We start from the raw sequence: 25,397 nt of genomic DNA, 5'->3' as shown, positions 1-25,397 counted from the left end.
CACTTCAATCACTGTTGAAAACTGGCTACCCAGGGCCCCTGTCCAGTGGTTTCTAGTCCCAACCCTGCACCTTCCCCGTCCGACCCACAGCGATATCTTTGAACCTCTTTCTCTATCTCCTCGGCTCCAGCCCCCAAACACTTGGCTGAGCGGCGGACCGGAGAATAGAAGGTACGCGCGCGAGCAGGAGGCGGAGCTTGCCGCCCCGATCTGTCCTGGGGGGTGGCCTCCGCACATGCGCCGTGGTTCTGCGGCTTCAGTTGCCCGGCCGTGCAGCCAATCGGGGCCCGCGGCGCGCTCGGGACGTATTAACGCTATGTTGAGTCGTTGCGTGCGAGGGGGGCGACGTAAGGGCGCTCGGCGAGCCCGTCTCTCCTCGAATGAAAGGAAACAACCTCCGGCGACAGAGCCCCGCTCCCAGGCGCTGCCGGAGAACCGACACCGACTTCTTTCTCTTTCCCCTCATTGGCGCTTCTCCGCTGCCGTTCGCCTCCGGGCCCCGCCGGTGAGTCCCCCCGGTAGCTTGGGGCCCCCCATTCTCTGCCCGGCGGGAGAAGACAAGGAGGATGGCGGTGGCCAGGCCGCCGCCCCTGCCCGTTGTTAAGGGGGACTCTTGGTGGTCTCGCTTTATTGTCAAGGACCCCCGAAGCGCCGCTCGTTGAAGGCGCTTGGCGAAGAGGCTGCTGAGAAAAGTGCTTTGGGGGAGCTAAGGGAGAGGTTAGGCTTAAGCCTAGACTTCGGGGGAGGGGGCGCAGCATTTAGGGAGGAAAAAATACTGGGAATTTTTAGTCTTTGCCATCGCTTAGGACATATTTGGGAAGGAGGGAGACTCCCAGTTTGGGAAGCTTAAGAGGAAGAATGGTTAGGATGGCAAGAGGGTTAGCTTTACGGAATGAGAAAAAACTCTGGGGTGGGGGGAATTAGGGGCGAAACTGAGATCTGAAACGGAGACTGTTTGAGGGCGAACTCCTGGGGAAGGAGGGTTAAAGAAAGTGGTGGGATATTTGCCTGGATTCGGGAGGATTGGAAAAGGACGATTAGGGGACCCTGACTTGCCGACCGCAAGGACCTGCTAAAGTGTTTTAGAGGAAGATAGTTTTGCGAGTTCATCTAGCGCTTGATTAGAGGGAGGTCGTGGAGTCTAGTGTGTATTGAGGAATAAATAACGGGGAGAGGACCCGGTACATTATGTGTACCATCCTTTATTATATGGACGAACAGCACGGCATTCTTTTGAAATTTGTTCGTTTCGATATCCTGCGTGGAAGTTGAAAAATCCTTTATTTTTGAAAACCCTTTTCTTTTCATCGGCTTACCGCGTAATATCAGGTCTTATTCATACAGTTCAAATTCTTTCTTACCCTTGGGTTTGAAACAACTGGAAAATTCCTTCAGTTTCCTTTTGAATAACCGCAAAAAGCAGTGCGAAAGCATGTAATAATATCGTGCAACCAAATTCAGGTGCCCTTCCGGTTCATCTCTTATTCGTTTATTTCTCTCCGCTCTAACTTTCCTGACAGAAATACTGCTTCTTTGAGGATCACGTTTATGTATTCTGAACTGTGTATTTCAGCTTGATTGCGTGCGGAATTGTTTGATCTTCCGGAACTGCAGTTTTTGTTTTGTTTTTCTGTGAAAATGGTCTTTCAGATACGAGACATTGAATGAGCTCTCGACTTGGTTCTTCAATGCTCTCCTTGATGTTTCAGGTTATTTCTACCTTGGTTCTTTACAGCATCTTGTAAAATCAGGAACGCATTGATGGCTTCAGCCTAACTAATCGAGCTTTTATATTTTGCCAGATATTTAAATGTTTTTCATGCCGATACCTTTGCTTTTTTATTTTTGCTTTATAACGCTGTCCGTGATACTCTGTTTCTTTTAAGGAAAAGGTTTCATTGTTGGGTGAAAGCATCAAAGTTGGATCTCTGCATGCGCTGAAAAACGTTTTAGACTGAAATTAAAAGGCCATATTGCTGTGTGGATCATTATGAATCTCTTAATATTGGTCCTTGGAATGCCCTTATTCTCCCTAACTAGAGACCACAAATGAGGCAGCATTAGATAAAAATCTGTATTTTTATGATAAAGACATTTTTGTTAGGAGTCATTGTTTCCATGATGTTCCCCACTTCATGTTTCACTAGGAGGCTGTAAAAAATTAGCAAGATATGCACAGATGCATTATTTGAATTTTAGTGGAAAACTCCATTTAGTCATTGTACATTGGGGAAAGTTTTTAATTGGTTTGATGCACTTTTTTTTGTGTTTCTGTTAACTTTACCAATTTATACTGATTAAGACACTAGCATATTTTTGAATGTAAAATAAAGCATACCTTTTTTCTCTCTTAGATTTTTGGGTCTTTGATATCTGGGAAAGAAAAATTCTCAAAATTAGGAGGAGAAATATACCTGTTTATAAATTCAAAGAGGCAGAATTCAATACAGATCGAATCTGAGGGACACCATTTGCAGGATTAATTTCAAGAATAAAAAGTGCTTTTCTACTCCAGGACTTTTTAAAAAACCTTAAACTGGTTTTATACCGTATGCTAGGATTGAACAGAAATTACACATTAAAGATGTCTGTACATATTAGATTCATAATGTGCCATCCTTTGAACTGGCCAAGGATGAACCAGGAGAAATGCTGAATGCATTACAGTGGTTTCAGAGTGCCTACTCTTCATTGCATAGTAGTAAAGAAAGCTAATTTAGAACTCACATAGCAAATTTTAGTGCTATTTGTGAATTTTGGTGTTTCGCATGGTTAATTCTAAAGATTTGGCAGCTATACTCTTGATAAAGCAACTGAACACATATTTGCCTGTACAAATGCAAACACACTTCCCCTTTTGTTTCTTTTGTTTCTCTGTTCATGTCTTTTTTTCTTTAATCCTAAAAGTATTTGCTGCCTGTTTTCAATCAGTTTCATGGTTTATAGCCAGTGCTATGAATACAGTACTGTTGTAAAGTATCCGATGCCATTTGGAAGACTGAGGTATTTAAAATTGTCGATAGCATTAAGAGTTTGTTAAACCCATCAATGCGGAGACTGCCAAGGCCTAGGTATAAATTGATTAAAAAAAAAAAAAAGACCTGTTTCTTTGTGGCTTCACCTTAAATTGTAATCCCGTGTCTGCATTTTTATAATGTAAAATCCTGGCTTACAGCTTCCACCTTGCTGGCATCCAGCAGCTACTGTTCGTGATGGGGAGTAAGTGCCTCTCAGAGAGCTACAAGGTAGCAGCATTAGTGAGTCCAGTTCTCAACATAGTATCATGAAAGCATTTGAGTATACAGAAAAATGGGAAGAATTTCGGGAGATTTTAAGACAAAAATTGGAGATGTTATTGATTGTGTTGTGTGTGGTAGCAGCCTGGATCCTGAACTGCTTCGGTTGGTCGATTTGGGAAAACCACACAAGTCTCATCACTGATTTTACACTTGTTTAGATTCTTAAGAATCCCTGTTGAGATTGATGATCTAAATCTGACACCGTCTATGTCAGAGCTTTTCTCCCCCACCCCCCCTTTTTTGGGGGGGTTTGACTCTGCTACCTATAATTATAACTTGACTAAATTTAAGGGTCATTCAGAAAAATTTTCCTTCCTTTTAGACAATATTGCTGATTTAATGTGGAAGTTACTACATTTAGAACACCACGGTCAGTTTGTAGCTTTAATTTGATAAGTAAGCTTGTGGAGTAAGCCCCAGAGTCAGATAATATAGTTTGTTAAAAATAAATAATTGATTTCTAAAGTATATTTTTTGGAATAGATTGTTATAAGCTTAATTTTTTTCTTTACTCTAAAAAGGACTACAATAGCAAAACTTGTTAAGGATGTATACATGATTTTTTTTTTTTACTTAAAAATAATTCAGATTTTTTAAAGTGAGTGTTCCAGAGTCACGGTTAAGTGCATTCATTTGTCTTTTGTTGGTTTATCACTATGTGAACTTTAAGGAATTGTGCAATTTTAGAATTCTGTTCACTCTGGATATTGTGTCCTTCTCTTAGAAGTTTCTGCTCTGCTCTTAGATACATAATTCTTTGTCTCCTTGAAGAGGCATCTAGCTATATTTTAAAAATATTTTATATTAATTATGTCAGCAGATGGTTGTTTTAGTATCACACACTGTACATTTTTTTATCGATCCACACAGAAATCTTTTTAATTATTTCACATATCCCCTAATTTGGAAGCAGTTTGATTTTCCTGAATTATTTCATTACCTTGTTTTTATGCATACGTTCATTTTTTTTTTCATTACAGAAACGTTGTAGGTTTTAATATTAATTTGTCTATACGAAATAGCCATTTAAAAATGCATATGTTAAAACTTAGGTTAAATATTAAACAACTTACATGACTGTGCAAATGGGTATTAAAGTGAAATTAACCATTTTGTTGCCCTTCTTATTCTCTGTAGCATTTCTTGAGGCTTAAAGTGGCATTCTAAAAGCAATTTAAAAATCATGTCAAGCTCAGTTGAACAGAAAAAGGGGCCTACAAGACAGCGCAAATGTGGCTTTTGTAAGTCAAATAGAGACAAGGAATGTGGACAGTTACTAATATCTGAAAACCAGAAGGTGGCAGCACACCATAAGTGCATGGTAAGTATAGGCTGGCAACCGAGACACCTGAAACCATGAGAATCCTGACAATGAATATTTCCGAATACGAAAAAACTCAGTTAAATTTTTAAAGAGATGGTTTCTCACGAATGCTATGCCATTTTTACTAGAAAATTTCCTTGTAAAGTTAACATCTTATTCACTGTTTCACTGCAATTTCTTTAAATGTGAACCTTAATTTTTTTTAAATGTAATTTGTAGCTCTTTTCATCTGCTTTGGTATCATCACACTCTGATAACGAAAGTCTTGGTGGATTTTCTATTGAAGATGTCCAAAAGGAAATTAAAAGAGGCACAAAGCTGGTAAGTTGGTATTTCTGCCTCTTGAGAATAAAACTTATTGTAAGCTCATTAAAGAGGAAATTGCTTAGTTTACAGTGTATTGCTTTATTAACATTATGATTTTAAATTGCAGTCTTTTTTTTTCACCCCCTGAACCAGAAATTCCAAGGTTCGGCTTAACTTGTTTACCACTCAACAAAAAAGGAGTGAATCAATATTTATATTATTCAAATTTTTTTTCCCTTTTCAAAAAGAGTCAAAATGTTCTTGGAGGCTGTGTTGACTCAAAAAAAAACAAGCAGTTTGCTTAATTTGAATATATCATGTGTTGAAGTCTTCATTCAAAATTTTCATGAATCCGATGTTTTTTCATCTTCCATCATAAAGTCATTGTGGTCATCATAAATGAGGATGACCCTACCCTTTCAGCAGGAATATGTTAGCACTTGCTGTATTTGACTGTGGTTCAGCTATATAACCCCGCATTTATAACTTAGTATCACTTTTGATGGATTTCACTCTTTGTCTGAAGCTCTGTTACACTGAATGGTCCTATAATCGTCTTCTACCAGCAACCAGGTGGGCAGGATACTATGTTGCTCTGTTGGAAAAGTAACCTCATCTCAGTTGGCGTTTATGATCCATTATGGTTTACGTCGAAACAATGTCTCTTCATTTGGTTATGATTTTTCCCTTTGAAACCTTTGTTGAAATTATGTCTGCAAATGTGCCTTCAGTAGCTTCACTGTTAAGTGCTGCATTATTTTAAAGGTGGGCTTGGCAGAACACAAAGCCGTGTTCTTCAGCACTGGATGATCTCATGTTTCACAAAGAATTTGAGGAGCAGAGCTAGGAACTGTCATGTCGATGACCAGGAATAACCTATTTTTTTGAAGTTGTCAGTCTGGTAGTAGTAGGGAAAAAAAGAAGCAATATGAAGAAGTTCAAGGATTTGAGACTTGCTTTAGGATAAATAGTCTAAAACTCTAGAATCAGTATTGGCACAAATGGGAATTCAGAGGCCAGTTTTTGTGGTAGTGAGACCTTAACTGAAAGTATTTCTCCCCCCCCCCAAAACTGTAGTAACAATAAAATGCTTCATTTTTTTTTTTGAATGCTTCATTTTTTTTAGTGTGATTTTTATTTGGTGGTTTCAGAATTCTTCCATGTTTTTATGGCTTGCTGATTTTTGAGAACCAGAGCAGTATGTTTTTATTTTCTAGTCCTTAAAAACAAATTCAGAGGTAAAGAAAGAATACTACTTACCTGAAAGTGGTTGTACTGTAAACCTCATCACCCCATCATTTATTCCCTGGCATTATGCATATGCCTGGAAATGCGTCTGCATCCTGAGTCGTTAGCATTTTTGTCACTTGGCATGGCTGCTCTGGTCCGAACGGGAGCAGTTTTGGTCTCTGATGTTACTTATTATTAACGAACGCAGTGCCTGGTTTTACATGAAGCAGCGGTGTACATCTGGCAGTGTTGGTAAATCCAGCGGGCGTTTCATTTATTTGGACGTGTTTGTGAAGACAGCATCAGAACTTTGTACAAGCTTCACTAATATAAATTGTTTTGATTAATTTTTAATGGTATGGTGGGGGGAATTAATTTTTTCCCAAGTGTAGTGAGTTATAAAGAATTAAATTTGTCCCTTGATCTAGGGAGTGGAAGAAGATTGGAGGTGCAGACCACAAGCTATAGTAAGTAACAGACTTGGATGTGACTCCTAGCTCTGTCACTGACTAGCTGGAAGACCCCGGGCAAGTCATCTACTTCTCTGTGCCATGTTTTTCCTCCCCTGCTAAAAGGAGATAGTGACAGGACTTGTCTCACAGGGCTATTGTGAGAATTAAAAGAGAGGCTGGGCAGGACTTAGCATGGTGCCTAGCACGTGGTTAGGACTTGATAAATGCTAGCTACCACTGTAGTTATTGTTTATAGATAATAATATCCTGCTGATGTCATTGTAGGCTAATGAAAAGCACGCTGGGCTGGGAAAATCATGAGGCCTTTTTTTTTTTTTTTAAATAACTCTACCACTGACACATTATGTAACTTTAGCTAGGTCGTTAACTTATTTGTCTTTTTGCCAGTGGTAAAAAGATAATGCTGTATCACCACTTATTAAACAGCGATGTCCCATGGCTAACCAGTTCTATAAAAGACAGAAAGAGTTACCCTAGGAAAGGTGTTTTAAAAAGCTGTTTTGAGGCTATGGGCATCTAGTAGTAAGGAATAGGGTCAAAAGGAAAGAACTCTTGAGCCTACTACATAGTTTTGCTTCTTTCCCTTCTCCCAGCTGTCAGAATTTAAATCAGTTACATAGGGGCTAGGGCTAGAGCAGCATTCATATATTTAACTTTGACTTCTAGGTGAAAAGTAGGTCATGAATACCTGTCGAAAATAAACAGGAGTGCTGGTCCCCGGGTGCTTTCAAGTCAGGTTCCAGGCTATACCTGCTGTTGGCTTAAGATAGGTGCCCACTCGCCCCAAAGAAAAGTAAAGAGAAAAGAGACTGGGGCTTGTGGTGAAAGTGTTGAGGTAACCAGATGGGTCAGAGTCTTGAGAGAGTGAGAGGTCACAGAACAGGAGGTACAGGTATATGGTTTCTTTCTTCTTACTGCCACAGGCAGTTTTCGGAGGTTTTCGTGTCAGTTGCAAAGATCAGGGGAGGAAAGTTATTCTGTGTGAGGAAATTCATCTCTTTTGCATTACCTTTGGGCTCCAAGGTGGACCAGGAAGAATTTGCCAGGGTACTAAGGATTTTATCATTTGAGTCTTTGTTTTTGCAGTTAAGACAGATACGTATTTTTCCAGAGTGGTTTCCAGTTTCTTTTGCAGCCATATGGAGACGCCACATCTGTACCATCTACTCTTAATTCTCCAGCCATCTAGCCAAGAAATGTGAATTTCCAAGTAAAATTATATGAATCATCATCACCGTTTTCATTTTCTTTAAGGAGATACTTGGGAGGAGTATATTTGAAGAACATACTCTTTCTGGATGAAGCTAGGTGGTGAAACCATTAGCAGTATCTACGCTGGATAATAGTTACTATTGGAAGTGGTAACTCTCAGATGTATCACTCTGAGAACAGGAGTTCAGAGGCCGTTTGGTTCACCTTCCCCACCCCCTATGCAAGGCTGCCTCCAAGCCATCCAACATAAGATTTTCATCTCTGCTATTCTTAAATATATCCAGAGGTGGTGCTTCTACCCAAGCAGCTTGAATCATGACCATAGTTATATGACACTCTTCAGAATTGAGAAATTCGTCCTCCTTTATAATTTAATTATCTCGCTTAATGTAAGCCATTAATTCTAGGTCTCTCTCCTTCCATTAAAGGAAAGATTTGGGTTTTTTCTTTAATAAAACTGGAAAATCTTTCATATACTTGATGAGTATACTCAGGTCACTCCTAAACTTTCCCCTTTTTGGACTAAATTTTATAGGTCTAAAGAAATCCTCTGAACATTTTTCCTGTTTTTTTTCCCCCAATAGTAGAAATAGCTAACATTTACTGAACACTTAATATGGTGGCAGAGTACTTTAAATACAGGATTCTTTATAATCCTTACCATCATAATGTGAAATGGGAAGTTTTAATTCTCCCTTTAGGGATGAGGAAGCTGAGGCCGGCGACGTAAGCTGACTAAGGTCCTATTACTAGTAAATGGCAGAGCTGCCATTTGACTTCAGAGCCAGTGGACTGCACAGCTAGAATCTTGATCGCCTCAGGTTATACTAGACTGCCTTTTAAGCCACCCAACCCCAAATCAGATTTTAAACAAATGTAAATATTAGAGCTTAGTAGTTTTTTTAAACAAATATGGAAATACTACTGGATTTAGGATATAATCAGATACCTTTTCATATGTATTAATACATTGTTTTTAGGACAGAAATCTTATATAGGTACTAGGTAAGAATATTCTGATTGTTCGCTATCCTCAAGATATTTTTTGTGGCCTCTAAAAATGGGAAGACCAATTTGATATGGTTCCAGTGGAGTGCTGGGTGCCCTATAGAAATGGGTATCTAATTTTGAGAGTTTATGATTTAAATATTGGGTATGCCATGAATCTGCATATAGGACAATTCATAGATACAACTTTTTATTCTGTGTGGGAGGAGGCTTGCCTATTTAGGTAAGACTGCCTCCTAGAGATGGTGAAGTTTAAAAAAAGGGGACGGGGATGAGTCCAGAAAATAGGTTAATACCAGGATGGGTCACTGAGACCTGCAGTAATGGAATCGAGTTGAGTAAGGTGGGATAATGGCAGGTTCTTTAAACCGTAGGCAGGAATTTCACCTTGGGTAGGAGGGGATGGGGATGGGCAAAGCAGTTTTCAGGAGAAAAGGGATGTACAGTAGTCACTGTGGAGAATGAAATAATCATGGAAGCATGTTTGTCTGCTGTATATAGATGTCCCGCAGCAGCGTCTTAAAACTCAGCCTGTCTGAACCATTATTCATCATCTGCCCTGCCCTGAACCCTGAGTCTTTTTCGGAATCCTTTACCTTCAACTCTTCCTTCTTACGTATCTGTCACACTGGTTCTCCTTCTGGGGTGTCTCTGCTATCTTTTCTTTTCTTTTTCTTTTTTTTTTTAAAGATTTTATTTATTTATTTGACAGAGATCACAAGTAGGGAGAGAGGAGGAAGTAGGCTCCCCGCTGAGCAGAGAGCCTGATGCAGGAATCGATCCCAGGACCCTGAGATCATGACCTGAGCTGAAGGCAGAGGCTTAACCCACTGAGCCACCCAGGCGCACATCTGCTATCTTTTCTTTTGCAGTGCTACCCTGTACCTAGTCTTCCTTTTCCCATCCTTCCAACATACTGCTGCTAACTACTGGATCTCTACTTCCCTGACTTCGAACTTTCACTGATGCCTTCATGTATACAAAATCATACCCAGAGGCTGCCCTTCAGAAGTCATAACTTACCTTTTCCATTCTTGATCTCATTCTCTCTCCTCTTGGTTTTCCAAACATCCTCTGTGTGTCCCTACTGCGGTGCACATACTGACATTATTCATCCTAGCTGTTTCTTAGCTGCCTCTCAGTTCTGTTTTTGAGTTCAGCTCAAACTTCACCTCTGTCATAGAGGTTTTTTTTTTTTAAATATTTTATTTTTATTTATTTGACAGAGGGAGACAGAGATCACAAGTAGGCAGAGAAGCAGGCAGAGAGAAAGGGGGAAGCAGGCTCCCCACCAAGCAGAGAGCCCGATGCGGGCCTCAATCCCAGGACCCTGAGATCATGACCTGAGCCGAAGGCAGAGGCTTAACCCACTGAGCCACCCAGGCGCCCTGTCGTAGAGTTTAACATAACATGCATTGTGTTTGTTGCATGTGTGCAAGCCTTTCTTCCCCACTATATTCTGGTCTCTGGGAGGATAGAGACTTCTTCCGGCTTAGCATAGGAGTAAGTGGGGCTAACGCATGGAAGACACTTGGCACAGACCTTGGTGTCTCAGTTGGGCTCAGTAGCATTCTGATGAATAGACGGGCGCTCACTGATTGCTGGATTTGAGGAGAGAAGAGCTCCAGTTGGATAACATTGGGAAACCTTAATAACGGGCTAGGTGTAGATTGGCCAGGGAAGTAATGATAGAACATAAAATGCCTCTTTTCTGGTTAATCAATGCTCTGGTGTGGTTTGCATCTCTAGTGGTTTGAAAAGGAAGGGGAGAGATCTAGTGGGAAACATGCTGCTGGTTATTTGTTCAGGACGGTGGAGAGCTGTGTATGCCTCACCCAGGAGGGTTTGCATGTTTCTTCAACATTCCCTGACCCAGTGTGGTATTATTTTTGTTGTTTCCTTAGGCATGGAATTTGTCACGCCCTTGCCCTAGAGTCTAAAATTCATCTCTCTGTCCATTTGTCAGTTATTTAATTTAGTGCCTACTTTGTACCAAGCATAAGGTGAGACACTTCAGTAGGTGCCACTATGAATACATACAGTTTAGCCTTAGGAGTATGTAGAGAATGCCACGGGAGAGCTGGGATAAAGGACCACCAGTAACTCTACTTGAGAAGTCAAAAAGCTTCATAGAAAGTGACACTTGAAATGTGTTCCAGTGGGAAAGTGATGCCGTAGAAGTCAAGAGGGGGAAGAGTTTCAAGGAGGAGGAAGTGGGCAAAAGTATTAGGTAAGTATTAAATGCCAGTGCTATTTAAAGTAGAGTGAATAGCTCATTTAGCATTCAGTAAGGGCAAAATGGAGTGCCCACAGTGCATAGAATGCTCCGACTGTTTACTGCATACAGAGAAGCGGAAGATGCCAGGTGATCGGTCAGTGGTGCTACTAACTCTTCAAGCAGTGGTCCTGAACCAGCTGTGAAATCTGAGTGGGCTGCGCAGGGGATTGCAGGTGTGTATTTTTTGAGAAAGGTTCCCAACGAATTTTTAAAAAGATTTTATTTATTTGAGAGAGAGAGAGAATGTGAGAGTGAGAGATCCCAGGACCCCGGGATCATGACCTGAGCCAAAGGCAGACACTTCACCAACTAAGCCACCCAGGCGCTCTGCCTCCCACCCCTGCAAATGATTTCTGATGAACACTTTTGGTTATGGACCATTGCCTCAGGAGAGGGACCGGCAAACTTTGTGTCCAGGGCCAGATTATAAATATTTAAGAATTTGCCAGCTATATTATCTCAGTTTCAGTCACAGGCAATACTCAAAGAAATGAGCATGTCTGTGTTCCAATAAAACATTATTTACAGAAATGGCTGGTGAGCTGGATTGGACTTGCAGGACCCCTGCCTGAGAGTATTTTTGTGGAAAAACAGGTAAATTCTTCCTGCAGATTTCCTGGCCTTCTTGTCATCTGTGCAACTAAGTGTAAATCCATCATGAGCGTATTCATCTAAGTGTGTATTTTTTTATAAAGCTCAGATTATGGCATGCAGATTAATTTTAATGTGTGCAAATATTTTACCTGTCATTTATATTAAAATGAATTTTGCTTTACTTTGGAGACGGTTAAGGAGAATGAATATCAGGCGAAAGAGAAACTTCAAGTCCAATGACGGAGAAAATCAAGTCTTTGACTATTACTGAATAAGTTAATTTTTTTCCCCTCTGCCTTCATTAAATACTTCTTTGTAACTGGAAATACTGGAAATTTATGTCATTACATAACTAGTTCTCATTTATTTGTGCTAATGGAGGAGAACCCAAACCAGTAATGTAAAATAATTTTTGTCTGGTTTGGGGAGATGTCTTGGTACTTACTTGACCTTGTATTTGACGTTACTTGACCATGTATTTGACGTTCTTCCCTGATTAAGGACAGCAGGCAGCATGTTCAGAGTCCAGAGTAGCCTCAGCCTGAAAGACCTACCCCTGAGAACAGCCTGAACCTATTGATCTGTGCCCAGAAAAACTCGGTCTGAATGTTTTCAGGTGGAAACAAAAAAATACCCTTCAAAAGCTACAGCAAGAGAATTTAAATTTCTCATCAGTGATGACTCATAAAGTATGCGTATGGAGTATGTGATATTCACAGCAAGGTCAGGGGACTAGGTTGAGGAAGAACTCGACAGGCTTACTTAGTTCATGGCCCTCCGGTTCTGAAAAGATTTCTGAACTGATTTGTTCAGTAACGGCTTAGATTTAGTCTGTTACTCTAGTAAAAACAAGTACTTTTCAGTAGCACTGTTTTTTAGAAGCACTTGGGATTTAAGGTCCTACCCTATCAGGTGTGTTTTTTTTCTGATGACTGATGGCTTTCAGATGTCCTTTTTGCTTTCCAGCTTTCCATTTAGACCTAATTATTATGCAGAGTTTATTACTATTGATAATGTGAAGTTTGTGTTTTTATAAGACCCTCTTGAAAACACTGGACTATTTTTTTCAGTTGTAGCTCTAGCATAAACCAGAAACAGTCCTGAGTTTATGTTCCTCCCCACCACGCAGTGCTATTCTTTTTAGGAATTTTTTTTAAAAAACATCTTATTTATTTATTTGAGAGAGAGCACAGAGGGAGGAGAGGGAGAAGCAGACTCCCCTGGGATCAGGGAGCCCAACATGGGGCTCGATCCCAGGACCCCGAGATCAGGACCTGAGCCAAAGGCCTGAGCCACCCAGGCACCCCATAGGAATTTTTTTAAAGATTTATTTATCCATTTTTAGAGAGAGACAGAGAGTGAGGGAGAGCAGGAGGAGGGGCAGAGGGAGAGAATCTCAAGCGGACTCTGCTTTGAGTGTGGAGCCTGGTGAGGGGCTTGATCCCATGACCCTGAGACCATGACCTGAGCCAAAATCAAGGGTTGGTCGCTCAACTGACTGAGCCACCCAGACGCCTTTCTTTTTAGGAATTTATAACCGGTAAATCAGACAGCTGTCACTTAACCAGATAATTCAGAGGTCACTGAGCTTTCTAACCATACTGGATAGGTGAGGGATTCCATTGCTTTACTTAAAGCAGTGAACCTGGAGTTTAGGAGCATTTTTTAGGCAGCTCGGAAAACTTACCCCAACTGCCTTGTCCCACGTTTTTACTGGAGGTAGTAATTATCTGTTACTGAAAACAACAGACACCGGTGTAAGGTGAACTGCCCTCACTTTATTTTTGTCTCATGTCTCCTATGCAGATAGCCTAGGTAGCCTGTTCCCAACCCAAGTGCTCTTGGGATGTTTTCTTTGCCTACAGGTCTCATTTTGGAACCTCTTCTGCGTTCTTGTAGGTTTATAGCCCTTTTTGGGGAGCAGATGTCAAGAGTAGTAACTGCTTGGCCATGAGGATTTATATCTATACGGTGGTGATCAGTCCCTGATACACATGGTCTGTACGCAGCAGTTAAGCTGGGCACAGCTGTCTTAGCAAGCCCTTTGTCCCTCGCTTCCCCGTGACTCTGGCTAGCCATCAGACTCTAGCTTTTCCCCCCAAAAGCCACCCCTTTCTGCCTATCCTAGAAGTTGGGAATCTCATTTTAGTTTCACTTTGTGTCTCTCTGTGCCCTTGGTTGAGTTTTCCCTGCGGTTTACCCATAGCTACGGAGAAAGCAGTATTTCTCCTTTTATTCCGTAGGACTTCTTCCGTTACAGACTGAATCTCAGCCCTGGCCTGGCTCAGCTGACTGAGGAGCAGGTACATGCCGGTCTCTGGCTCCCGCAGGACTTCAGCTAAGTCATCGTCCTTTCGGTTCCCGTTGTCGGCTCTCGGGTGTGACTTAGTTCCTCTTTAATCTGTGGGTCAGCCCCTTGAGACTCAGCTTGTTGGGTACAGCTTGACGTTAGCGTCGGATAACCTCACAGGTTTTAGAATAGTGCTTACCACAGGCAGGGAGGGTGCAGACATGTTGGTTAAAGGGTACTAACTTGCATTTCACTAATTTTTAAAATATTGTGCCATATATGCTGAATATATATATAACTTTTAGCAAAAAAAATTTAAAGTTAGTATAGCTTCTGGCCATACTGTAAAGATGACGTGCAAACATCTGCAGTAGGATGGGGCCTCCCCGCCCCCCAGGCTCCCCATTTCAGAAGAGGTGATCGAGTTTTGAGGCTTACTAGGTCTACTAGGTAGCAAACTGAAGAGAGGAGGAAAAATAAAAGAAAAATCATTATCAACAAATTTTCACCTCTACTTAAAGAGCTTGAAATCAGGGTATGAACAGGATAAGCTGACAGTTGACATTTATACTTCTGTTGGGGGCAGGAAATCAGCCCTCAACTGAGTATTTGCTGTGTGGGACAGACATTTTTGCAGGGGGAAGAGGTCCACAGTTAGTTCACCATGTTCCTGTCAGGTTAACTTTCATTTTCCCACATTTGCAAGAGTCATGGGTAGTGTAAATTTGATATTAAATGGCAGCTCACAGTCCTTCTGCTAGGAGCCCAGTAGGGACCATGACAAATTTGAGGGCAAATGTTTTATATAGGGGCACCTGGGTGGCTCAGTGGGTTAAAGCCTCTGCCTTCGGCTCAGGTCATGATCCCAGGGTCCTGGGATCGAGCCCCACATGGGGCTCTCTGCTCAGCGGGGAGCCTGCTTCCCCCCTCTATCTGCCTGCCTCTCTGCCTACTTGTGATCTCTCTCTCTCTCTGTCAAATAAATAAATAAAATCTTTTAAAAAAGAGAGAGAGAAATATGGGATGACATTGCCTGGGTCCAACACACTGCTGCCTTGCCGTTTTGGGGACCCCATGTTCCTGTGACTCTACTTTTTTCAAGAGAAGTCATCTTTGTTTTATCTCCCATAATTTTTTTTTAGGTGTACCAGACACCTATCTGGTTTCCCGACTTCTTTAATTTTTCTTTTTCTCTCTTTTGATTCTCAACCTTGTATCTTACAGGGCTAATCTGTGCCTCCCAAATAGTCTCACTTCTGTGCCTTCTATGCCCCTTCTACTGGACTCTTCTTCTCAGTTGTACCTTTCCAAACTCTAGATCAGACTGTTTAAATTTGTAGGCATGTTTAAAGATTATTATGTGAAATCTGTAGGTATTAGAAACATATATGGGAAAAAATATGCTGGGAGATACTAAAATCTTCAGTAACAGGAAGCTTAAAGTCAACACATTTACCGAGCACTACTTTGCAAAGCACAGTGGCAGTGTTCCAGAAAACTCAGTCTAGAAACAATTGATGGATAAAATCTATACATTTACAAATATAATTAGCCACACAAGGAAGTAAAATGGTAAGAGCCAAAAATGAATACTATATCTTAAGTCCCACAGGAGTTTAGAGATAGAAGAATTATTTAGGGGTTAGGATGTATAGCGTAGTACACTTCAAGGTAACAGTTGTGTCTCCATTTTGTGTTCATAGGCACACAACGATGTTTAAATTGTATATTTTGTTTTCTTATGGGTACTTTTTGCTATTTGGTTAGCATCTTGCCAGAATTTCATATACAAGTGGGTGTTTCAGCTTTTATATGAATGCTGCTTAAAATAGATCCAGTAAATTCTAATTGAGAAAAATTCCTACTGCTAACCTTAAAGAGAATTTTCCACTCTTGGAAACCATTTTTAATGGAACATCTTCCTTTCTTCCTTGAGGAACTGACAAAAGTGAGAATGAGCTTCTTCTCACTTAGAAATTGTATCTGTCCTAAATTACTGTAGTTAACTCGTGATACTTTGGGCAGATTTAAACTGAGAACCAGCACTTTGGGCAGATTTAAACTGAGAACCAGCAAAGACAAATTTTGATATATTTTGGACATTTGGTTTCCTTCTTATTCTCAACAAACTGACAGATGGGTATTAAAAGCATTGGCTAGTGTATTCTCCCAAGAATAATTTTTTACATGTGAAAGTATTTTTGCCCATTGTAGGAAAAAACATCAGAAAATACAGGAAATTGTAAAGAAAACCAGCCACCTAGTGACAGTCCCTCAGCATTTTGCTATATTTGCTTCCTCCCATTTTCAAAGAATTTGTGGGTTTTTAAAAATTTTTTTAAAAGATTTTTATTTATTTATTTGATAGAGAGAGACCCAGCGAGAGAGGGAACACTAGCAGGGAGAGTGGGAGAGGGGGAAGCAGGCTTGCGCTGAGCAGGGAGCCTGATGCGGGGCTCAATCCCAGGACCCTGGGATCATGACCTGAGCCAAAGGCAGACGCCTAACAAATGAGCACCCAGGTGCCCCCAAAGAATTTATTATAAACCCAACTGTGATCATAATTAACAGAGTTTTGTAGCTTGCTTTATTCTTCATACATAAACATTTCCCCATGCCCTTAAGTTTTCTTTGGAGCATGTCTATAGACTTCTACCTATGGGTGTGCTATAATTCAAAGATTTTTCAGTTGTTTTCCGTGAGTGGTTTTACATTTTGGACTATTGCAAATAATTCTGCAGTGAAGATGATACGTATATAAATCATTTGAATCTAATTTTTTTAGACAAGATTAATAGAAGTAAAGTTAGTGGATCAGGAAATAAGAACTTTTTAAAAGCTTTTTGATAAATATGGCAAAAGCTGCTATGCAGAGTGTAGTGATTCCCAGCAGGATATGAGAGTGCCTGTGTCACTGTATTTTTGCCAGCGTCGAGCCAAGTACAGTATTTTTAACAGTCCCTCCCCTCCTTTCATTTTTGCTCGCTAATTGAATTCAAAATCGTTTCTTCAAAATGTACCTGTGCAAACCCATTTTTGATGAAATTTCAAGATGAACTATTTACAGTAGAGTTCTTAATGAGGTGGAGTAATGTTCAACCTGGTTAGATAAAAAAAAGAGGTTGTAAAATAGTATGTACAGAATTACATAGACACATAGTTGCATGTAAACATTGTAACATACCATAAGTGCATCTCTGGTAAGCAGGAGTTTGTTGTTGTTTGTTTGTTTGTTTGTTTGTTTTAATTTTCTTTTGCCCTCGTGTTTTCCAAAATGTCTGTAATGTGTGTTTTTTGATGAAAAATATAATTTGCTAAAATGATAAAACTTCATAATTAAGCTGTAGTACAAATGCTGCACCTTCTCAAAACTTTATAAGCTCCCCAAAAGTGTTTAACATCTTTTCCTGCTTGATAATTTGGCACAGTATTTCTTTTTACAGTAATACTCTGAAGTTTCTGTATTTAAGGAAATGGGAGTGTTTCTCTAATGTTAATAATGGGCACTAGCCCTCATGTTTTCTGGAATGTACCTGTATTGAGAATGTTTCTGACTCAGACAGGAGTATTTCTTAAATGACAGTTTGAATGAGAGGTTGAGTGTTTGACTTGCTTAGAGAAGTGTAAGGAATTTTATTGGAATTTATATTAGCTTCCCAGTATACCCAAATTGCTTAGGGGCCAAGTAATCCACAAGTTAGGGTGGTAAGTGTTCTTTATATTAAAATTAATAGAGGAATGAGAACAGTTCCGAATGAGGTATCTAGCAACCAAGAAACAGTTTTTAAGATTTGCCTTACAGTGAATTTATTTTGGCATGGCATTTATAGCTCAGGAGAATAGCTCATTAAAAGTCCACTCAGTACCGTGTACGATGATACGTTAATCAAAACCACTAACAGTCATTATTATGTGCTTTTTTTTAAAGAGCTTTTTCGTAAATTGAGAGCATGAGCTAGTTAAACAATAGGAATTATCTAATAATGTCAAAAGGTAAATTACATTAAAATATGTTTAAAGAGTCTGTTCTTCTATCTGCCTGAATTCATAACACAAGAGGTAAGTAACATAGATTAAATTAAAATAGATGAGTGTATTTTCACAATCAATTTGACATCACAAAATATTTTTAGAGCTTGAGATATTTAAATATCTACTTAATTTTTTATCCTTCGCTCGCTTGAAATTGATTTTACCAAGTTCCCCAATAATATGTGAGGGTTCCCCCCCCCAAAGATTTTCATTAAGGAGAAATGTGAAGGAAAAATTTTTTTCTGGTATGAGACATTTTCCACAGTTACCCATTTCCAGGAAAATCTGGATTGTGAAAAGGTCTAAGTGACATACAGCTTACAGTCCTGATTCGCAACATTTCAAATTTTCTCTTGACTACAGTGAAACAGTAGACATTAATAATATTCCATTCATTTTGTCAGCATTCAATCTTGGGGGAGAAAGTACCCCTAGTAGAATTTTATTCAGATTATTTCTAGGCAAGAAAACAAGAAAAATCGCATTATTAGTTACAAAACTTTTTAATAACCAGTTTGTTTTCCTTGACAGAGATTGATATGCCTCTAACCTGCCATCATGGCCTTAGCAGAATCGCACACTAATAATCATTATTTTATTGTTTTGCTGTAGATGTGCTCTTTGTGCCATTGTCCTGGAGCCACAATTGGTTGTGATGTGAAAACATGTCACAGGACGTACCACTACCACTGTGCGCTGCATGATAAAGCTCAAATACGGGAGAAACCTTCACAAGGAATTTACATGTAATTATTTAACTTCTCTTTCAGTTTTTTTTTTTTTTTAGCAGTCATACTTTCTTTAGGCTTTTGTAAAAGTTTTTCCCATTTCAAAGCATTTCATCATCATTGTAAAGGGTGTTTCTGGTAAGGAATTGAATGGTTAGACCCATGGCATAAGACGTTTAATAAGATTTTTGGAATTCAGCTTGTGAATGGGGTGAAGTGGACTGCTCATTTTTTTAATCTGAAAAAGAGTTTAGTTTGTCGGCTTGGTAATTTTTGACTTCCTCGTTTGTTTGTTTGTTTGTTTATAGGGTTTATTGCCGGAAACACAAGAAAACTGCACATAATGCTGAAGGTACGTTGTGCAGCCACTTTTCAACATCAGGAAGAGATTTGAGTGAATTCTAACTATACTAATTTTTACCATAAGGTGTATCTCAATAGTGAATATATTTCAAAGAATTAAGAAAAGTGTTAGGATAAACAATGTGCATAGTGAAAGAGATCTGGATTTTTGAGAAAATATTTACCCCTGAAGTTCTGGTAAGGAGTACGTTGAGATATATTTTCTCTTTAGGAAAAAAAAGGATGCTAGTGATTTTGGATTTCTGTGTTCATGTAAGTGTTAGTAGATTGTAAAGGTAATAATTGGGATCCTTAACTACTGTCAGATGAGCTAGAGTTACTGGTACATTTTGTGATTACCAGCCTTCCTGTTAAATTTTTAACATTTACTTTTTTGTACTTTTTGTACTTCTGTACAATTGTACACATTGTACTTTTTTTGAAAATATGTTCATAAGAAGCGATCAATCTTAAAGTATGTTAACTTTTAAAATTACTTTATAGTTTATTTCTCCTTAAATTTATATAAAACAACATTGGGGTGTTTATAGTTAGCCAAGTTGTCCTTGGTCTTTGAAAGGGATGGAAAGTTCTCAAATTGAACTCTTGACTTGGTTCATGCCTTTGCAAACATACGGTTTTGATACTTTCACTAGCTATATAGAAAGGCTTAGTTTTAATCTGAGATTGTTCTATCCTTCCAGTTAAATTAGAGATACTTGGTTTTTGGTAGCCTCTGAGAACATGTTGCTTAGAATTAGAATGGTTTGAACCTGTCGATTTAGGAAGTGGTTTCCCGCATTAGGGTTTACCTAATTATCTGTATTAGCCTATTAAGAGTTTGTCACCCTCTTTGGTATCTTAGATCGTGGCTATATCCTCCATTTTGGGACTCTAGATTAGTTCCAGTACTTAGTGTAGTGTAGACGTAAAAAAAACTTGTCTTTAAGGTAAACAGATTGGATAAATAGTAAGAACAGAACATTTTAGAGGTGATAAAGTACTACTGAGAAACCTTTACACTGTTTGCTTTGGGTTTTTTTTTCCTGGTTCAGTTCTAGAATTCAGTAGAAGACCTTGTTCAAAGGTTAAGAGGAAGCTTGCCCACCTTTCATTACTTTAGATTTTAACAATGTGTTTGATTCTCTTTAAGACTGTGGTGACCAGATGTGTATGGTAAAGCAAGGGTTAAGAGTTAAGGCTCTGAGGAACCCAAGTATAGGCTGCTCTGGGGCAGGAGAGTTGAGTGAGGCAACCATGTTTAGTGGAGCCGGCTTCCCTTCTATTCTCTAGCTTTCTGAAGCTGATAGTACCATCTAGTGGTAGGGAAAAGTCACTGCAGGCTGCGTAAAGTAAAAGAATTTTGACCACCTTTTTGCTTTCAGAAACTTAACGAGAAAGATCTAAATTAATACTTTTCAAGATGACTGTTTTTTAATGTAACTGGCAGGTTCCTACAATTCAAATTCATGATACAATTGTTTTGAATTTGGGGTTCAGTGTATACTTTCGTAGCACTCTGGGACCTCATGCCATATTGATGTAAGCACAATGTGTTCACATTCACATTGTAGAACTTGAAGCATAATTTTACAATTTAAAGACATTTCAGAGTTTGTATTTATTGACTTTTGGCTTTTATCACTTTTATGTAGCTTTAATTTACTTGATCTTGAGGGCTTTGTTAGAAACAGAATTTCCAGGTATTTCATTGTTCTACTAGGAAACCATTGTTCTAGTAGGAAAACAGGAGCTCTAATAGGAAATCTACTTTATGATTATAATTTATGGTTGGGGTTTCTAGGATTGTGTTTCAGGATGGTAGTTTGTGCAGCAGAGAGGAATTGATACCTGTGGCAGTGTCTCTCCGTCATTTGCCGTCAGCTCAGTAATCTAGTTTGCTAATACTTAAAATGATAAATCCTCTGTAATTCAGTCTGTTCATATGAGTTTGATGTAATATGAACTGTGTTTTGAAATACTAAATTTGAGACTCTCTTTACTGTCTCCACAGTTTTGCCTTTTCCAGAATGTCATATAGTGGGAGTCATACCCTACGTAGCCTTTTCAGGTTAGCTTCTTTCACTTAGTTGGCCTTTTTTTTTTGGAGGGTAGCGGATTAGTTGATATGTAAATGCTTATGAGAGAGGCTGTGATAGGCGAGAAGAGATTGAAGGTCTGGGAAGGAGGGAGACTCAGTGCTTGAACAGAAGGATTGTCCTGTGATAAGAGAACATTTCCATTGTAATAGGAGAGAGGGAAGAGGGGGGATGGTTCCTAACTGGTCTGTTTTCTCTGTGAGGGAGAATGTAGGGTGAGGCCTGAGGGTTGGAAATTAAAGGCGGGAGGAAAAAGTTTGAAAGAATAGTTGTGAAGACTGGGAGAGGAAGTTTGCCTAGAGAAATGTAAGGTTTCCAGAGTGGATAGAGGGCTCAGTTAAGGTTGTTAACCATTAATTGACATAGTGATACCCTCAGGTTGTGTGACTTCCTTCAACACTTCAGGATCCTTTGTGTGGTACAGAGAGAGGGATTAGTTGGTTAGATCAGAACTGGGATTTTGCCAAGTGGGTTCAACAAAGAAGTAATGGTAAAAGGGAGTTTAGGATATCTGCAAGGCAAAAATCTGAGGGAAGTAAAGGCAGGAAAAAAGGAAATAGGAAGGAGTTAATAGATTGGGTTTCCTGATAAGGTTGAAGGTCAATGAGAATGAAAGTACTCGGGAAAGCAATCATTTTGTGGTCCCAAAGTGTGTGTGATTTATAGTGATTTCAGAGGTTAGAACCATTTTTAGGTGATTGTGAAGGTGTCTGGATGTGATTATCAGAATTGGGTAGTTGATGGAGAACACCACTGAAGGTCAAGGAACTTGCTAGGATTGTCCCCATAGGTTGTTGAAGTCACCCCGGATGCAGCAGGGGCTAGGAAGGAGAAAAGAGCTGTAGGCTGTGCACTACAGAAAATCTGATGCAGGGGTAGAATGATTGGTAGAATGGAAGGGAGGAAGGTAGCATAGTCAGTGTACCAGCAAAATTGGCATCATCTGGGAGTTGGTTAGAAACGCCTAATCTCAAGCCCCACCCCTGACCTACAAAATAGGCATCGCCACTTTGACGAGATCCCAGGTGGTTCATGTGCACGTTAAAGTTTGAGAAGCAGTGGTTTAGTGAATGACGTGGATGTCAGGCGCAGGGCCCATGTCAGGCGCAGAGCTTTTTACAAGGGGATACAGAACTAATGGTTCAGCAAGGCTGTCTAGTAGAACTTACGGTGGCAATGGACGTGTTCTCTATTTGCACTGTCCAATATGGTAGCCACTAGCCACACGTGGTCGTTGAGTACTTAAAAAACTGTGTAGTACCCTCCTAGTCTTAATAGGAATTTATACATTGGGGCAACTGGGTGGCTCAGTTTGTTGGGCATCTTCCTTCCACTCAGGTCATGATCCCAGGGTCCTGGGATTGAGCCCCACATCCCTCCCCACATCCCCACATCAGGCACCCTGCTCAGAGGGGAGTCTGCTTCTCCTTCTGCCCCTTCCCCCAACATGTTCTCTTTCTGTCAAATAAGTAAAAAAATCTTTAAAAGAATAGGAATTTATACATTAAAATTGGATAGGAAAAGCCAGAATTAAATTCTAAAGCAGTATTTTAAAAATGTCAAACATTAGCAATAGCATGTAGTTCTAGCTTGTAACTGCTGCTAGTTTCTGAATTGTAGAAGTAGTTAAACATGACAGCTTGGCATCAGTAAACGTTTGAGTACCTCCAAGGAACTGTGATTACCTCTTGTGGTTCTTCTAAAACCCTTTTCATTAAGGGGTTAAAGCTTTTCTGTTTAATAATTTACATGGAGCAAAGTCATCTGTGGTGAGATAGGAAGCAGAGTAGAGGCTGAGCTAGCTCCTTGCAGCAAGAATGTGTAGATTGTTAAAGTCGTGATCACAAACAGAATCTCAGCTCAGTTTGGGTTCTTGACATCATAGGTAGCCAAACTTGTGGCTTATTATTTTTGTTGAACTACCCAGTACAGAATGTTGTGCTCAGGATGGACACTCAAGAGATGTCTGTGATCTCTTTCCTTTGGCTTGAAACAAAGCATGGTATGTAATGCATCACTTATTTTGGGGTGACCTTTCTGTCGCCTGTGATTGCTCTCCTACTGGATGTTAGTAGCCCAAGATGAATTAATAAAACAGGGTTTGGGGTTTTTTGGGGGGACATCATTTAGTGACAGATATGTGACGAGCTGATTAAAATACAGTGGTGACACATGGAAGTACTTAGAGGTAAAGGGGCATCATGCTTGCATCTTAAACCCTCAGAAAATAGTATATGAATGATAAAGCCGATGTGGTAAGTTGTTAACATTTGGGTGAAGGGTATAAAGGAATTGTTTCTGTCAATTTTTATAAGTCTGAAATTACTTAAAAATAGCTTAGTGGTGGGGCGCCTGGGTGGCTCAGTGGGTTAAAGCCTCTGCCTTCGGCTCGGGTCATGATCCCAGGATCCTGGGATCTAGCCCGGCATCAGGCTCTCTGCTCAGCGGGGAGCCTGCTTCCCCCTCTCTCTCTCCCTGCCTCTCTGCCTACTTGTGATCTCTGTCAAATAAATAAATAATAAAAATCTCAAATAAAAAAATAGCGTAGTGATAAGTGCCGTAATTACTTGCAGTGGCCATAAGACAATGTAAGGGACTCTTTTGTGCCTAACCTTGGAAGAGCTCATCTTTAACGGACAGTTTGGAAATTTTTTTTTTTACAGATTTTATTTATTGCTTTTACAAATTTTTTTACAGATTTTATTTATTTGACAGAGAGATCACAAGCAGGCAGAGAGGCAGGCAGAGGTAGGGTGGGGGGAAGCAGGCTCCTTGCCGAGCAGAGAGCCTAATGCAAGGCTTGACCCCAGGACCCTGGGATCATGACCTGAGCTGAAGGCAGAGGCCCAACCTACTGAGCCACCCAGGTGCCTCCAGTTTGGAACTGTTTAGATTGTCAAATCATTTAACTCAATTTGTTTTTCAAGAACTAGAGTCATCATAGTTACATTAGAAGTATATTGTGTGTTGTTATCCATGTAGATTTGAAGCCTTTGCCTGCTTGAATATTCTCTTAGTATTTTCTTTTCGTTTGTTTTCTCTGGAATGTGCTGCACCTTCCAGTCTTCATTACTTGTATCAAATGGAAGTTTAGGGAGGTTTTACTATGATACCAATGTCTTTAAAAACCTTTTAGGCTTTGGGGCGCCTGGGTGGCTCAGTGGGTTAAAGCCTCTGCCTTCGGCTCAGGTCATGATCCCAAGTTCCTGGGATCGAGCCCCGCATCGGGCTCTCTGCTCTGCGGGGAGCCTGCTTCCCCCTCTTTCTCTGCCTGCCTCTCTGCCTACTTGTGATCTGTCAAATAAATAAAATCTTTAAAAAAAAAAAAAACCTTTTAGGCTTTGTAGCATTGAGTAGATTTAGGAAGTGCTAGAAAGGCAGTTTTGTATACTGGTTGAATATGGGCTCTGAAATCAGATCTATATTTGAATCTTAGCTCTGCTACTTATTAGTCACATGGTCTTGGGCAAGTGATTTAGTATCTCTTGGAGCCTTAGATACTGCATTTGTAAAATTGGAAAAAAAAAAAAACCCTACCTGGAAGAACTATCATAAGGATTAAATGAAATAACGTGTGTAAGGGCCTTAGCAGTGTGCCGGGGACATAGTCAGGGGCTCAGTAAGTACCACGTTCATGCGTTCTTCCTTGGAAGGTAATAGAATTTACACTGTATTTGGGATTTAACTTGGAAAATTTTAGTGATGTATCCACATTGTGCCCTCTGCTAGAACTGACTCCCTATTTTTTCTTCGATTCACCAGCGTTGTTGACTACCCCCGTGCAGAGTGCTGTGCTAGGCACTGTACGCTTATCTTTCGCTCAGCACGCTCTACAAGCTCATTATCAGAAGTTTCAGACATGCACAAAAGTATGTTTGAGAAAAAGCCCCATCACCTAGCTTTCACCTGCGCCCATCACCTACTTCCTCTGGATAATTGGGACTGAAATTCCGGACCTATTTCATTTTAGCACACATGATTAAGAATTACTATTTTTGATGTATGTTATGTGTTTATATATGCATCTGTATATGAATATGCATAAAATCATTTATCTCCCAACTTTACCGACAAAGCAGAAAGCAGAGTTGAAGCCGAGCAAAAGCACATCACGTTTCCATGGGTGAAGGCACGGCAAGTGACCTCCAGGCCTCCTGTGGTCGCAGCCCTATAGATGCAAAG

The 25,397-nt window shown here is 40.0% G+C and overlaps 1 protein-coding gene across 2 annotated transcripts in view; it reads left to right on the top strand.

Moving 5' to 3' along the window:
• Nucleotides 1-318: 318 nt before the first annotated feature.
• The window catches only part of LOC111162154 (PHD finger protein 6), a 47,186-nt gene continuing 22,107 nt past the window's right edge, over nt 319-25,397 (top strand). The window contains exons 1-5 of one of the 2 annotated variants that reach the window (XM_022526344.1): nt 319-505; nt 4,437-4,620; nt 4,843-4,944; nt 18,659-18,792; nt 19,083-19,126. In XM_022526344.1, the coding sequence (XP_022382052.1) occupies nt 4,483-4,620; nt 4,843-4,944; nt 18,659-18,792; nt 19,083-19,126 (418 nt within the window). In that variant the 5' untranslated portion in view covers nt 319-505; nt 4,437-4,482. The remainder of the gene's footprint in view (nt 506-4,436; nt 4,621-4,842; nt 4,945-18,658; nt 18,793-19,082; nt 19,127-25,397) is intronic. The other variant, XM_022526345.1, reaches the window with a different exon arrangement.

The sequence above is a fragment of the Enhydra lutris genome, unplaced genomic scaffold, assembly GCF_002288905.1.
Source record: "Enhydra lutris kenyoni isolate GAN:26980312 unplaced genomic scaffold, ASM228890v2 scaffoldscaffold89, whole genome shotgun sequence".
Taxonomy (NCBI): Eukaryota; Metazoa; Chordata; class Mammalia; order Carnivora; family Mustelidae; genus Enhydra; species Enhydra lutris.
Note: the sequence above shows the minus strand (reverse complement) of the source record. Positions and strands in the feature narration are given on the sequence as shown.